This window comes from Oreochromis aureus, linkage group 15 (genome assembly GCF_013358895.1).
Source record: "Oreochromis aureus strain Israel breed Guangdong linkage group 15, ZZ_aureus, whole genome shotgun sequence".
In the NCBI taxonomy this organism is placed as follows: Eukaryota; Metazoa; Chordata; class Actinopteri; order Cichliformes; family Cichlidae; genus Oreochromis; species Oreochromis aureus.
The window spans coordinates 37,039,152-37,055,271 of NC_052956.1; the positions used below are offsets into that span (position 1 = coordinate 37,039,152).

General features: G+C 40.7%; 1 protein-coding gene across 5 annotated transcripts in view; it reads left to right on the forward strand.

The window, feature by feature from the left end:
- The window catches only part of LOC116334658 (arf-GAP with coiled-coil, ANK repeat and PH domain-containing protein 2), a 49,824-nt gene that overhangs the window by 19,753 nt on the left and 13,951 nt on the right, over positions 1 to 16,120 (forward strand). For all 5 annotated transcript variants that reach the window (XM_031758131.2, XM_031758130.2, XM_039598832.1 and 2 more), the window contains exons 5-11: positions 1,385 to 1,443; positions 2,559 to 2,742; positions 5,237 to 5,281; positions 6,009 to 6,104; positions 9,488 to 9,562; positions 15,415 to 15,527; positions 16,021 to 16,072. In XM_031758131.2, the coding sequence (XP_031613991.1) occupies positions 1,385 to 1,443; positions 2,559 to 2,742; positions 5,237 to 5,281; positions 6,009 to 6,104; positions 9,488 to 9,562; positions 15,415 to 15,527; positions 16,021 to 16,072 (624 nt within the window). The remainder of the gene's footprint in view (positions 1 to 1,384; positions 1,444 to 2,558; positions 2,743 to 5,236; positions 5,282 to 6,008; positions 6,105 to 9,487; positions 9,563 to 15,414; positions 15,528 to 16,020; positions 16,073 to 16,120) is intronic.

A 16,120-nucleotide genomic window follows, 5' to 3' on the forward strand; every position in this document is an offset into this window, starting at 1 on the left:
AGCTGCAATAAATTCCGTTTTTATTCATTGTCAGCCATCATTAGTCATAAAAGCTTTGGGATTTCTTGCCTTTTGTTACAAAATAAAAATAATTCCTGGAGTAAAACTGTCCATGATGTCATAAGCAGGTCTGGTTGTGTGTGTGGTTGAAATCCATCTGTTGGAATAAAGCATCCATAACTGGTGTAAAGTGTTTGTTTAGTTCATCCCGCAGACAGGTGAAGAGCTTTAGTATAATGTTGACCATAAAAGATTTATTGCATGCTAGATCTTTTATAATAAACCAACATGATGCCTTTTCCCCACTCTTCAAGGAGCCCAGTAGGAGAGATCTGATTATGTGATTATTCCTTTCCTTCTTAAACTCCCTACTTGTCAGTCTCTGGTCAGCATTAAGGTGACGCTTGAAACTTTCCTCTGTTGGGCTTCTCATTAGGACTTGAGCTAGAGCCTCTTTCTCTACAGTGAATTTAGAGATTCCCCTTGTCAAGGATTATCTCCACTACCTCTGCCTAACATGTCCCGATTGAGCCTCCAGGCATTAGCATTGCACTGTGATTGTTACTGCTAGTTGAAATGCAAAATTTACAGAAGTAACATGGTTACATAGTTTCTAAAGGCTTTACGTTTTTGGAGAGGCAACATGATGTAGATGTAGTCATATAGATGTTTGTTCCCTTTTAGATTTGATTAAACTGGCTTCTGCACAGTTTTAGTTCTATGTTTAGGTCAGACTGCAATTCCAGGATGTTTAGTACTAGTTAGGGAACAAGGCAGCTAAGTTAATGTCTCTACTAACAGCCTGAGACTGTTACTCATTGGTGGAGACTGCGGTCACATCAGCTGACTGTCAGATAGGTTTTTGCTGCTCAGCGATCTTTCAGCACGTGATCTCCTCACAGTGCTCAATCTGTTTGTCAGTGAAGGCCTCTCTGCGCCACACTGCTCGTATTGTCTTTTTTTGACTACAAAAATGCACCGAAGCCTTATTTAAAGTGTTCGTCTGGCTTTTTTTTTTTTTTTTGCTTGCTTCAGCTCATTTTTAAGGAAGGATGCAGGTTAATGAGGGAATGACTCATGAGCGAGAATAAACGAATCACGTCATTTCTCGTGTTTATGTCTTTATGAGGGGAGTTTACAAAGTCGGCGCGTTTGAGTAAATTTAGCTGCTTAATTGCACCCTGTGATGTTAACAAACGTCCTCCTAAGCAGATGCTGAAAACTAACTTGGAAATCACACGGGGGCTTAAAAAGAGAATAAAGTTGTCAGCTTGTTGTTTCTTCCTTAAGTTCCTCAACATGTTTAGAGAGAAACATTTTCTTCAAATGGGAAGGAGCAGTCACTCAGTCTTTCTTAGTCTTTCTGTCTGTTTTTGTTTCACAGATATTATTCGATCAGGCCCAGAGATCAATCAAGATGCAGCTTCAAACCTTTGTCAAAGAGTAAGTATTTATTAACCAGAGTAAAACTGGTTAACTTACCTTTCACAACTTCAAACACAAAATATTCAGGAGCAAATACACTACAGGGTGATACGAACAGCATTGTCATTAAATTGCATAAGAGAATATTTTTATTTCTATGTAGGCTTCATAACTTCCTCCTCAGTTCTCCTAATTTAGCTCAGAAAATTAGGCAGCTTGTATAATTACAGGAAGGAGTTGCTTCTCTGGTTTATTTCATTATAAGGATTAGCAGTTTTTGCCTCTGGCACACCAGGACTAAACACCCACACTCATACTTTACTCAGTATCTTGTGGTGCTCAAATGTGACTTAATCTCACTCAGGAAAATGGCTGCAAATGATAAGTGTGGGGCATGTGGTTCGAGGGCTTTAACAAGAAGCAGGTCAAGGAGTTTGCCTTTGTTTTTAACCTTCTTGGATTTCCATGCGAGCAAGATTGACATGTTCCTGTTGCCTGACCATTCTCGTGCTCATTCATATTCAGAGTTTCCTGTAGCTATGTCCCTTTCCCTTTAAACTTTAACGTCTTAGACGATTGAAGTCCCAGTCTTTGTGGAAACTCATTAAAGTTTGTCCTAAATTAGGCTAAGAATTCAGTCTTTCAGTGCGAGCTTTCGTCTTTCACATGTTTGTAGTCTAAAATGTGACAGTAGCTGTCGTGTCTCTTGAGTTCTGACACTAAATGTTGAGCTCTTTTGGCTTTATGCTCGTACAGCTCAGCCCTACTCGGCCACCAAGATTTGTGGTGTGTGTCACGGTTAGTATAAACGATTATATATGATTACTCAAACTGCTGCTGGAAAAGCCCACATCCTTTTATAAGATTAATTGGACACCATTGAAAGTGGCTTTATCATAAAGCTATAAGTTATTGTCCATCTATTATCTTCCGCTCTTCTTGTCTGTGCTGTGATAGGGCGAGGGGCAGGCTATAACCTCACATTCACTTCTATGGTCAGTTTAGATTCACCAGTTTACCCAAAGCCATGCATCACTTTGGACTGTGGGAGGAAGCCAGAGTACCACGAGAGACGCACAAAAACTCAGGATCTGCTGTCATGTTTATACTAATAAACCTCTCTTCCTTTGAAGTGACCTGCGTAAGTTCAAAGAAGCCAAGAAGCAATTTGACAAAGTGAGCGAGGAAAAGGAGACGGCGCTGAGCAAGAATGCCGCAGCTCCCCGTAACAAGCAGCACGAGGTGGAGGAGGCCACCAACATCCTCACTGCCACGCGCAAGTGCTTCCGGCACATTGTCCTCGACTACGTCTTACAGGTACGGATGGATGTTAAAAGACAGCAAGGGATGCAAGTTTGTCTTGCTGCACTGACAGGTGGCCTACTGCGCATTTTAAATAGCAGTAACAGGGTCTTATGCTTACACTTAGGATGATCTAAAAAAAGAAATGCGGTGCTATTTCAGAGAGATTTTGATTTGAAACTGAGGCAGTTTTCAGTCAGACTATATTTATATATAGCAACAGATTGCTGACATTCAGCTTTTAAGTATGGATCTCAAAAAAGCTGAGGTTCACATGTGTCATGTTATTACTCTGCATTTAATTTAAAAATGCTATTTTTGCACCGGAATGCTGTGTTTGATTCTGTTTCATCCAAAGTGAACAAAGTACTCAGAAAGAGGTTTAATAACCTGGTTAGTCGGAAAAGTTTCTTCAGGTTCCAAAATCAGTTTTTGAATTAATGTTGTTCGTCTCCTTTTGTTCGTTTTCTTTCTCATTTTCTTTGTCAAAGCCACTTAGATATTTTCTGCTGTGACCTTACTCAATGCTCTTGTGCCGTTGAATGCATCAGCTGTGCTCTCAGCCACGGCAGTGCTGATGAATGCTTTGTGGTTTCTGATAAGGCAGCTGGCGGCCCTGTTATTGAATCTCCCTCCCAAAAGAACAGACAATGCTGTATGGGCACCGTTCACTCCTTGAGCAAATGAGATGGTGAATTGAAACCAAACTGGAGGTTTTAATATAGGTTTGGCAGTGTGCTCCAGTGGCCCACTCTATAATCACCCTCTCATAAAAAAAGAGTCCTGGCTGTGAGAAATGAGTCTGGTTTTTATCTCGCTTTTTAGTGTGCTTATAGGAAATCTATAAGCTAGCAGCTAGCTCAGCTGATTTTTAAATGGGTCTCCATTAAAGTTTCACATTTGGGCAGTGCTGTCAGCACTTTAAAAACTAACTTCTGCAGCGGTGCTTGCAGGAAACATTTGAGACAGATTTGAACTGTATTTTATTTTTTTTTGTGCTTCTTAGTTCATTTTTTTCATCTTTGTGGCATTTGTGCTTGATTATACAGTACGCAGTTTATAGTGACATGCAAGATGGTAGAGGGAGAAGAAAATATATGAGTGAGGTTGTGAGCCAGACTCGCATTCACGATGTTTTAAGAATGAAGCATGTCTCTTTTACTATGTTGTGCCACGTAGAGCTGGAGCATAAAATATTAAACTTCAGGGATTTCCTGGCTCACTGTTGGTGAAGTGTGCTGCTAGTCTGGAAAAATGGAAAAGCATCTCGCTCAGTAACCCACCCCCAGCCCCGTATGTTACCACTTCTATTGTTTTCACCACTATTAGAGATAAGTGAAAGTTGTTTGTATGTAAAAACTTGACAAACCAAACGTGACAAATTGAAATGTTACATTCTCACAAGTTTGCAATTGCCACAGCTTCACCAACCAATTTCCAAATAACTGCTCTGATAGTTTGCTTGCGGCTGTAGTGTTGACACTATATTACACACTGAGAGTTAAATAACCATCGTTTAGAGGTGCTGCTCTGGTCAAAGCTACTAATTGACTGTAATCGAGAAGGAGGGGGGCTTGTAAAAGTCGTGATGCGTCAACTGTTGTGGTTTGGAGATGGAAAAAAATAAGCTTCCTCCCCAGGATGGGAGTTAACATCTGTGTATAAACACAAGTGTGGTTAGAGTTGCTTGAGAAAATTGCCTTAAAACCTGCAGCCATGAAATTACTGCTGACCATAAAAGACATTTCCTTTACTTTTATTCTCCGGGGTATTGAAGCATGGTGACCCTGCTTTCACTACACAAACAAAAAGGGACCGCTGGACTTAGGTTAATTCAGAAGTATGAAGCAAAGTGTGGGATAACTTCTGAAGCTGCCCTTCCTTCCCCACTAGCTAAATGTGTTACCACACCCAGTCAGTGACTCTGCTGTCACACAGCACAGTCACTGACAGTAACATGAAACAGCCAAGTATCAGCATCTGTTTTTACAATCCACCACAACACATCCCTGCTCTGCAGCATTAAGCTATGAGAAAATCCAAGGCCAGATGAGGACGGCAGTAATTAGTCTGGACAAATGGCAGAGCCTTCTTCACAAACATTCACACACAGAAGGAGACGGAGAGACAGGAGGCGATGAGGCAAAGATGAAAAGTGAGACAGGCTTCAACCCACATCCCTAAACATGAGGTAGAGGGCTCCCCCTGGTGCTGGTATAGTGAAACGCTGCCTATTAATGCTTAGGGAGATGGCGTGATTTTATCCAGCCTCAGTAGTAGTCATTTCACGCCTGTCAGCTTTCTTTGATTTTTCTCAGGCACTTCTTTTTGTTTCAACCCCCCCAGCTCGTCTCATTTTCTGTTCTGTCTCATGCTCTTTAAGCCTTTCCCCCCATCTCCACTCCACTTTTTACTCTCTCTGCATTTTTCTGTCAGATACCGCATTGTCCCAGATATTTTCTCATAATAATCCCTACTTCTCCCTGTTTTGGTTTTTATGAACTTTCAGATAAACGTGCTACAGTCCAAGAGAAGGTCGGAGATCCTAAAATCAGTAAGTTTACTCGTTCTCTCAAATTAAATGAGCTTTCTGTTCTGGGTCGTTCACTCTCAGTTCATCAACTGCCTCCCACGTGACCAGATTAGCCTGAAAAATTCAAATAGGAGTGTTTTAAAGATTTGTGTTGGTAAAGAGTCAAAATCCCAAATGTTACATGTAATATTAAAATGAACCTGCTCTGACTGAAAGGAGCAAGACAGATGAAAATGTATTTTCATGTGTAAGCTTCATTATCTGTAAAACCATTCTCCCTCTGCACTCTAAACGATGAGATTTAATGCCTCGAGATATATCAGTAAAGCTGGTGTTTGATGACTATTAGTATAGAGTCCGGGTTTTTCCAAGGGTAGCCCCGGTAAGCTGTAGAGAGAAATCACAGCCAGTCATTGTGTTTTGAAGCAGGCCTGAAACAGAAACTGCTCAGTTCAGAAAACAGAAACCATGATTACTCCTTCTAGGTATCCAAGGGAGGGTTAAAAAATGATGCTTGAAAACTGTGGGAAGTGACACGGGTGTTTTTAGACAAAGGATTTTAAGGGACCTTTTACAGTAGGGAAATTTTGCATGCTTCCTATTAAGAATGAGCTTTTTCCAGTTGAAAGACAAATCTATGATGGTCACTTGGGGTTTTTTTTCTGTTTAAATTTGATGAATGGAGATGGAAAGACCCTTCTTCCTCTTAGCTGTTTTAATAAATATATTGTTGTTGTTTTTTTTATAGATGCTGTCTTTCATGTACGCCCATCTGACGTTTTTCCACCAAGGTTATGACCTCTTCAGTGAACTGCAGCCTCTTATGAAACAGCTGGGAGGGCAGGTACAGGCTATACTCTGCACACACATACAGCCATAATTAGGGTTGGTGTGTTCCTATGTTACCTGTGTCCAAATATAAAAATCTTCCAGGACTTTCAGACACTGATGGATCCAAACACACAGCCACAGTTAAAAAGGCGCTCATATTTTTACATAAATATATCTAACTAGTATCTGCTGTTGTTCCTGTTTGTTCCCTCGGCTTGCGTAGCGTACGTACAGCTTGCTGCTATTTTGGTTTTATTATTGATTTGTTGGACGATATCATAAACTCACGATGTTATTTTTAGAGTAGCAGCAGAATAATTGCTTTCCCAGTTTACATAACGGTGTACTGTAAAGAGTAAACACTTTATATTATGAAGGAAAGACTAATATTTATATTATTTTTTTCTGTTCACTTTTTCTGTATGCGGTCCTGCATTTACAGACATTTTTCTGATTGGCGTTAATTGGCTAAAGTGAAACTAGTGCTTAAAGAAACTGGTTCGCTTGTCTTTCTTTTTCCATTAGACCAGGGGTGGGGAACTCCAGGCCTCAAGGGCCGGTGTCTTCCAGGTTTTAGATCTCACCCTGGGTCAACACACCTGAATGATTAGTTCATTACCAGGCCTCTGGAGATGTTGCAACACTTTACTCTGAAACTCATCTCTTCACATCTTGCTCATCTGCTTTGTTGTCGCCTTTCATTTTAACTTGTGTGTATTTCTAAACTAGTATTTCTGGTAATGACAATGTGAAAATACATCTGCCCAACCATAAGTTCAGCTGCAAATTGAGTTCGCCACTCTTCTCCCTCTGTGTTTGTGTTTCTATCTGTGTGTGTGGGTTTGTGTGTACTGCAGTACTTTCGTCAACTCAGTTTCCACCCTCGTGTGTGTCTGTGTGCATCCTCTCATAAACAAAGCCCTTCCTCTGAGCCTGAATGTTACTTAAAGATTATAATCACAGTGAAGCTTTTACATTTAGCGGGAATGAGGAAGAAGGTTGTGAGCTGGAACGGGTTTTCCCACAGTTGGACTCGGAGGGTTGACAGTCAGCTGAGTGAAAGAAGCAAGGCTCTGGAATATATAGGCTGTTTGCTCAGAGGCTGAAGCAGCATAACATTTGAATGGACAAAAGTGTGTACAAGACCAAGGAGAAAGGAGTGCCGTCACAAGAGGCAGAGAAGTAGAGAAAAGAGGAGCTTGTTAAACATATAGCCAAACTATGAAAGAAGGAAATGCAGTGTGGAGTTTTTTTTTGGGACTTTTTTGACAGCCAGATCTGAGGAGCCCATTCTGCAGCTCTTAATTGGGTTGGAGAGAAGCGTGTGGTTTCTTACCCTTGTGTTCTGAAGTTGGAAACTTCTCATTGACAGAAAAAAAGAAGAGAGAGGAGCGAGGAAGGCTGGACCTCTTTGAAAAGCAGATTTTAGGAAAGGATAAGAGGCAGAGTGTAATCTTCTTGAAGCTAAATGTGACTGAAGAAGCACAGAAAGGCATGGACTCGAAAGACCGACGGAGAGAGAAGCGAGTGTTGTGTGAGGAAAAGGGGAAAAAAGGACAGAACTGAAAAAGACCCTGAAGAGGGAGGGGAAAAAAGAGACAGAGGGTTTGTTTTCAAGTGGATGAACAAGTAAGAGCTTAACTGTGCTGTGGATTACAAGCCTGTCGTGCTGAATTTGGGGCAGCACAAACCAGAAGGAGAAGAAGATCAAAGGCCGTGCTAAGGAAAGCAGCGGCAAGAGGACGGTGTATTATACCTCCATCATGAAGCTGAAGAAGGTGGAGAGGCTGTGCAGGGAGGTGTGGAGGAGCTGCCAACAGGTCTGATAATATGACGTGATGCTTCTAAACTATGAGAAGGTGATCAAGGGTGCGAGTAAATTATTAGAAAGATGAATAAACCCTGAGCTGGAGTAAAAGCAGCAGCGGGGGCAGGGCGTTGATACCTGGAAACGTTTAGAAACTTAAATGATGAACCAAATGAAAACCAAAGACTTTTAAAATACTTTTCTTATTGAAAATGTGAGCTGGTGTGTAGGCAGTAGCTTCACAGGGAGGTGAAATCAAGATCACATGACTTAGAGTTTGAATTGATATTGCTGATGTTCTCGTTTTGTTGGCTTCGGTTGACAGCTCGCAGTGATTCATGTCAAACATGCTGCTTTTCCACCGCTAGTTGAATCAGTAATGCTACTTCTAGATATAAATGTACAGCTGACTGCATGTTTCCGTGACACAGAGCCTCAGGATCAAGCACACGTGAGCTTAATGCTCATTCAGAAAGATGTTTCATATCTTTTCCATGAATCACAGACGTTGTCATTGCAGCTACATGTCAGGAGTGATCTAATCGGACGGCTGTGGTCTGTAAATGACAACCTGATGTTAGCAGAGACAAACGATTGTCTCGGCCTAAGAAGATAAGATGTTAAAGGCAATATGAGTCACTGTCACAAAATGTGAGGAGAGCTACGCACAGAAACATCTTTGAAAATAAAGACAGGCCGAGATAGATGGCATGAGCTCCAGCCGGACCGGACTAGTTGTCGCAGAGGCAACAGGGAAAACATTTCCCATCTGTGTTATCAGCCTGCTGCTCACCCATCCACCCATTTCCTCTCTGAGCACAACAAAACACCCAGCTCCCTCAAAGCGTCTCTGAAACTGAGTGATAGTAACATGTTTGTGTATATTTTGTAAAAGAAACCACACATGTTCATTTTGTCATACTCTGTGCTTTAAGAAAGGAAACAAAATGTATGAATTTCCATCTAGTTTATTGATATAAAGCAGAAAAGTGCTGCAAAATTTGCTTGATGAAACTTTGAACCCCGCTCGCCCTTAAATGTGACCTACAATCACATACTGAATCTTTTGTTTTTGAGGCTGGTGATGCCAATTTAGGTCACGTTGCGGCGACAGACTATAAAGACGCACAGAGCAGAATTTCAGTGCTGCAAGGCAAACTGGCATATTTTCGGCATCACCCAGTGACCTCCAGAACTTCACTGAAGCCTTTAAAGAAGAAAAAAATTGTTTCTTTCTTCACAGCTCAAAAGATTTTTTGTTTTCCTCTCTACATGTGTCGGTTACTCACAGGGGCAAGGAGAATTAATCATCTCCCGTCTAATTTCTCCTCAGCGCAGTCCATTTTGGTTAGAGGAGAAAAAGCACATGTTCTCTCAGTCCGGCTCGTGGAAAACAGCATTAACGCACACATGCTCACGCGATCTTTTAGGTGCAGTTTAAAGATGGGGTGGCACTGGATCATTCATTCTTTAACTCGAAATAAATAGATATTTTTCTTAATTAGTGTTTAGTTTTGTCATTTTGAATGAAACACTTTTGACCAGTTGGCTCGGTGTGCTTGGCTAACTGGTTGTTCTGTCTCTTGCAGTTGGACCAGCTGGTGGTGGATGCTGCCAAAGAGAAGAGGGACATGGAGCAGAAGCACTCCACCATCCAACAAAAGGTGCAAACACACTCAAAATCTGGTTATTTATTTATTTATTTATTTTGTTCCCTTAATTTTGTACAAAAATGTTCGCAGCACTTGCTCACGAAAATAACCTTCAATCCACAGAACACCATGATTAGCTGCACTAATGTGAATGAAAAGCATGAATGACAAGTGAAGGCGTCCAGGCTTATTCTTAGGGTAACGTTAATGTACAAATATGAACATTTGGGGGAAAAGTATAAGAACACTTTGAGGTAGAGCCCTGTGATCGAGTGGTTACATTTACCTCTTGCCCTTTACAGCTCTAATAGGCCTGCTGCGAATCATGGTCAATAAAATGGTTTGATTGGATTTATACTTGGAGTTGGAGTCAATTAAAAAAGTGAATTCTTCCCAAAAGAACATTAATATGCTGGTTTATTTATAGAAACATGTTTATCATTTGAATGAATGGAGGTGGGACTCCACCCTCAGGTGTAAGGTGATCCCCGTGGAGCATCTAAGCCACACACCCGTGCAATATTGATAGCTTACGGAAACCCATTTCCAAACAAACAAGGTTTGGTTTCGGCGTCTCTGTCCAGAGTCATGCTTTTCATATTTCAGCTATAATTAGTTAATTTGGCAAAAGTAAAGATAAGCTTCTCAAATGAGATCTTTTTTTTAAACTCTTTAGCTTTTAATCCTAGTATTTTTCTTGTTAATTAAAAGCATTTCCGATAGCAGAGTACAAACCCACAGCAGAAAAAAACCTCGACAGGATGCGGGTTGTTATATTACATTATGTGGTGGCGGTAAATTTGCTCTTAACTTTAATTGTACATCCCACAGCATCATTAACTCCAGACAGCATATGCCTGTGTCCTTACCCAGCTGTTGTTTGCTGGGCTTCTGTTCATTTGTCTGCCTGTCAGTGACGTTCGTTTCTGCATGTGCGAAGCTTCTTCTGCCCGTCTTTCCTTTGACATCCTTTTTTGAAAATTCTTCTTTCCTTTTGTCCCCTCTGTCTCATTTTTTTAATCCTTGTTTCCTGTTTTACCCAGTCACTGATGGTACGTGTGCCAGCTCCCGCCTGTCCTTGACCACCTATCCCCCACTTCACCTCCCTCAATTTATCTAGATGCTATTTTTATGCGGTCTGGCTCCCACCCCGCTCTCTTGTCTGGCTGTTTGTACACGGACACTCCTAACCAACTGTCTCTTCTTTTCTTGTGCTTCTGCTCTTTTTTCCTCCTCTTTTCTTCTTCTACTCCCTCCAGGCTGCACTGCAGGTAAGCTGTGTTTCTCTTCATTTTTCCTTCACTGTGCGTATTTCTAATCTTCAGCTCACATCATTTTAGTGAAAATAGCTTTTTTGACAACATGCACATGATTTTGTCATCCTGAATAAGGTTCTGTTATTTGCAGAGTGTAGTACACTTGTGTGAAGTAAAGCGCACTGATAAAAGCCACTATACCTTTAGAGGAACTCTAGAGCTGGTATTTCTTTTTTAAATATCCCTAACATGACATTAATCTGATAAGATAGGCCCCTGTAATTAAATCAAATATAGGCCTGACTTAAGGTTTGTATTAAAGAAGATGCACGCTTGTTGATCTGCTGTTGCAGGAGTCAGATCTATGGGATTAAGTGCAAAAGAAGCTGAGGTTGTCGCTACACTGCCTCCTTGTAACAGAGTAGTAGTTCTGACTTTCACACCCGTGCTTCACTTTGCTCCCAAACTTTGTTAAAACCAGACATTTACTTGGGAGTTAATTCAATTCACCAAAAAAACTATTTTATGTGTTTGATGTCTGCCAAAGAAACTGAGTTGTTGCTACTGGTAACTGCCTTTTATCTCCATTGAAATCCTTTCCCATCATTATGTGTGGAAGGAGGCTTCAGTCCTCAGGGGGGTCCTGAGGTTGTGTTTAGGATACTTCCTCTCTGCTAATGTGTGCATAACTCTAAGCACTGACACCACAGTGCATGTTTCAGTAGCTACATGAAAGCTTGAGATGGGCTGAAGATGTCTGTTTTATCTCATAGAGTGAGCAAATAAGAAGTGACTGCAGTTGTAACAGCTGTGCAAAACACGCCTACACTCAGCAGGCATTTACACTAGATGTTTATTTATTTATTGGTTGCAGTTCATGTTAAAGGGTCAAATGCTACAGATATTCAGTTTGCCTGAAAGACTGGCTACTTTATTTACACACACGCGAAGGAGATGAGAGAGCGAGGGAAAAAGCTGAACGCACTGAGCGTTAAACTGTAGTCACTATAAATGTTTGATGCTCGAACTCCTCTGCGTGGTCCACTTGATTATTCTAACCCGGCAGTCACAAGAGCCAGACACACACAAACACACTGGTGACCTTCACTTAAAGCCGGAGGAGGAGCAGCAGAGGCTGTGACGGAGGTTTTGATAGACGCACAGCCACAGGAGAGGAGGTGGCGAGGGTTTGTTGAAGTGACAGGCCACACTGTTTCAGGTAGCTTCTGTTGTTGGGATGCTGCACACAGACACGCAGGCAAACACACATTCAAATTGATTCGCGTGCAATAATCTGGGGAAAATGAGGATTTTCAGTCGCTTTCACTACGTTTGGTATCTGGTGAGTGCATCCGATAAGAACTTGTAAAGCATGCGTTTGTGTCTGTGGCTTCTTGCACTTACATCCGTGACCGATTCTTCTGTGTTAGCATTAGCAAAAGCAATGTTCTTCTCTCTGTGTGTCGTTCTCTCGCTGTGTGTTTGTGTGTGGTGTTTTAGGAGGTGACAGAGCTCGACTTTTTACCAGACTACAGCAACTTTTGCGCTTGGAGGGCGAACTCTGTACGTAGAGCCAATGCATCGATTCTCGGCCTTTCATCTCCTCCCCTGCATGCGTTGCAGGTCCTCATTACAGTTTTTGTGCAGTTATCTGCATCTCTGTCTGTGTTCTTACTCTGAAGTGCAGCACATGCATTAGTGTTGTTAATGCAGCTTGTTTCATTCTGATGTGTCATCGTTATTGTCAGTGTCTGCGTCACTGAAGTCTTCTGGTTTAATGTCGGGGGTTTTCTTTTCTACATATTTGGTTTGCGGTTTTTCATAACTTTTTTTCTTTACTTCTTAGATAATATATTTCTCGTTAAAATCAGGAACTAAGAACAAGCGCCTTTGAGCTTTGTTTCAGCCACTACCTGTTTTTAAGTTTATGTCATGGGGTTGACGATACTTTCCCGAGCTGAAGTGGTCACGTCAGCTTTCTCAACCATTAGTTGAAACAAAGAACTGGAAAGGTTTTCACGTGACAGCAGCAGCTGAAACTCTGTCACTCTTTAGTAGTAACATTTGTAGCATTTGTTTGACGTGTGGGTGACTGCCACCACACATCAAGCTGAAATTAGGGGCTGCTATTTCTGGTTGTTGAAGTTTAAAGAATAATCGTTAAAAGTTATGTGACTTAAATTTTGTCCCACCCCCAGGAAGACGGGGATTTATTAATGCCTGGACTTTCCATTGTGTCCCTAGTCAGAAACTAAACGCAGACACGTTTTGTTCCCCTTGTGCACTCAAAATAACTCGACTCATTCCAGTGTATGTCGTGCTGGAAAATTGTGCTTGCCAGTGTGTTTGTGTGTGTGCATGTCTGCATATCCTTTCAGTACAACATGGAATAGGACGCATTTTTCATGGGTTTACATCTACATCTTTGGGCTGTAACAGGGGTTTTACATTCAGGAAGTAACCATGAGATAGTCATGGATGATTCAGTGTTTGCACCTGAAAATCCCAGATGTTCCTTGAAAAAAAATCCAGGGAAATGAATCAGTTTTAATAGGATTTTTTTTTAAATTTCTGGTCCCTGCTGTCATTAGTTTCATCATATTAATGTTTCAGAGGAAGGAATAACGGCAGATTTTAAATGTTTTTCCTGCATCATTTTTTTGAGGAGCCAAAATTCCATTATTTGGAAAACTGCTTGAGCTAGGTGCTTCAGATATTTTAGAGTAATATCTGATACTGTGAATATATGAATATGGACTCTCAGGAGTTTACCAAAAGTTAATGTAGAATGAAGTATCAGACAGCAGATTTGAAGCCCTGTAGAAACCACAGTTTTACAGGTCAGGCATAGATATTTTGTTAATAGCTTTCTCATAATTTTATAATATTCATAATATTCTTTAAGCCTTATAAATCAGGTAAATGGTTTCACAGATATTAATAGCAATTTTACTTATTTAGCACATTTAATTACATAACAACTAAATGTGCTTAGCGCAGAGGAAACATAAAAACCTGTGTATGCTTAAAATGGCTTAAGACAGTAAAAACGAGGAAGTATAATAAAACAAAGCAAAACAAAATAACAGAAGACACCTGATTGTACCCTGTGTGAATTAAAGGGTTATATTATATTATTTTTATTTTATTAAAGCTGGAATATGGAAGCAAAAACAGGTATGATACCAGGTTTTTAGAAAAAAACAGATAATTGTTAATACTACACTCACAAGTTTTACTTTCATTTTCTCCAGTATAAATTTACTTGTGTATGTTTGGCAACCCAACCTTCATCCCTTTGTTGTTTGTTTGTTTTTTAATGAGACTAATTAACTAATAATATTAGGGAACTGAAATGTTAAATAATTCCTATGAAGAAGTGCATCTGACACATCTGCGATGGTCAGGTGGCATTTGATGACTGGTGAAATGACCCACAGTGTCAACACTTTCCAGGATTATCATTGTGCTGTAGCTTTGTGGTGTATTTTTGTAATGTAATGTTTTGTCACAACCCCAAACCCAGATTTAGCTATGTAATGAAAAAAAAACAACATTTTGAAGTTGCTCAAAAACTCTACAGAAATGGAAAAGGAGATAATCATACATATATATACTTCCAGAGCAGTTAAGAAAGACTGTGACCAGCACTCCAAAACATAGCACTTTATTTCCACCAGGTTCAACTAGCTTGCCTTTTCCCAAAGAGCTGGTAACTGCTTTTCTAATGCAGGTTGAATGAGTCAAGTCTGAGTTACAAAAAAGGCTGTGGATCTTTCTAGAAGGACAACAGAGAGGATGAGTCCCCAGCTCGCCACAGTAACAGATCTTGATGTATCGAGCTGTAATTGACTTTGGAGACGGTGACACCTGATGTAAAATGAGTCCACACACACACACGCACGCACGCACACACACACACACACACACACACACAAGCGCGCATGCTTCTGGTGTCCGGTGTCACCTGAAGCTGAGAAAGCTGGGAGCGTGTTAGGAGTGTGGCAGCTGCTCTGGTAGTTAAAGCCAGACTGAGAGGGCAGTCACATGACAACACGTAAGACTGAGAGTCAATCAGAGAGGATGCATCACAGGTTGTTTGTTTTTTCTGCGTTACGCATTGAAGAGCAGTGCGTCACTACTGCTGTAAGAAGCTATGCAATAAAAGCTTCATAACACCACAGTTTATTGCTTTGTATACTTCTACGTGTCTCCAGTATTTTAAATATGAACTTCGACCACTGATATGCATCGCAGTTTTGCACGCGGATAACAACTGTTGGTTTGCCTTGTTGCTGGATTTGTGAAAATTGTTAGCAAATACTTTTTTTCACTTAGGCTTCTTTCTCAAGTGTTACATTACATTGCATTGGTAGCTATAGATTATTGGCCTGTGCTCGTACGCTGTGGCTGCTGATGTTTGTCTTTCCTGGTTCTTAAGTCGTCGGTCAGGTCAGCGGGGCCGTGACACTCACTTAGCTTATACAGATAAACCCTGATATAGATAAACAAGAGGAACTCGCCAGCATCAGAAGATTTAATGTGTTTTTTCCTGTTTTAATTCAGTTGTTGTTTGCTTTCCTCTCTTCCTTCCTAATTATTTTCCAGGATTTCTCGAATGACGACACAAAGCTGGAGTACAATGTGGATACAGACAACGGCATCGCCATGGAGGGTTATCTGTTTAAGAGGGCCAGCAATGCCTTCAAGACATGGAATAGGTATAATGTATAGAGCTGTTTTTGAAGTTATTCCTTTGAACTGATTACAGAGTTTTATACACTTTGATATCCTAGAAAAAGCTTCAAGAGTGTTTTGAGAATGATTATTAATTGTAGACACAGAGTAAAGCTAGTTAAGATTCACAGTAAGCATCAGTAATTCGGAAGAATTTCAATTCATCTTGTCATCTTTATGCTTTAACTCCTGTAACTCAGGTTAGATTGACACAAATAAAATAGAGAACATACAGACGAGCCTCAGGTTTTTGCTTCCTCTTGACCATTTTTTCCCCAAGTGGATATAAACGTGTTATGAATCAAACAAACATATACTTTTGCAGAATACCATAGTTTATTGTCTTTGTGTGTGTTGTGTTCACATGCCTTAGGATTACTCACTCTCATCCACATCAGAAGATATCAAAGCATCTTATTTTAGGAGGATCACTTGCATGTGACTTTATCTTCTAGTAAACTTGTGATCTCCTTTCAGGCGCTGGTTCACCATCCAAAACAATCAGCTGGTTTACCAGAAGAAATTTAAGGTATGTCAAGTGACTTTCTGCACGGCCACCATGACAATCATGCATGCA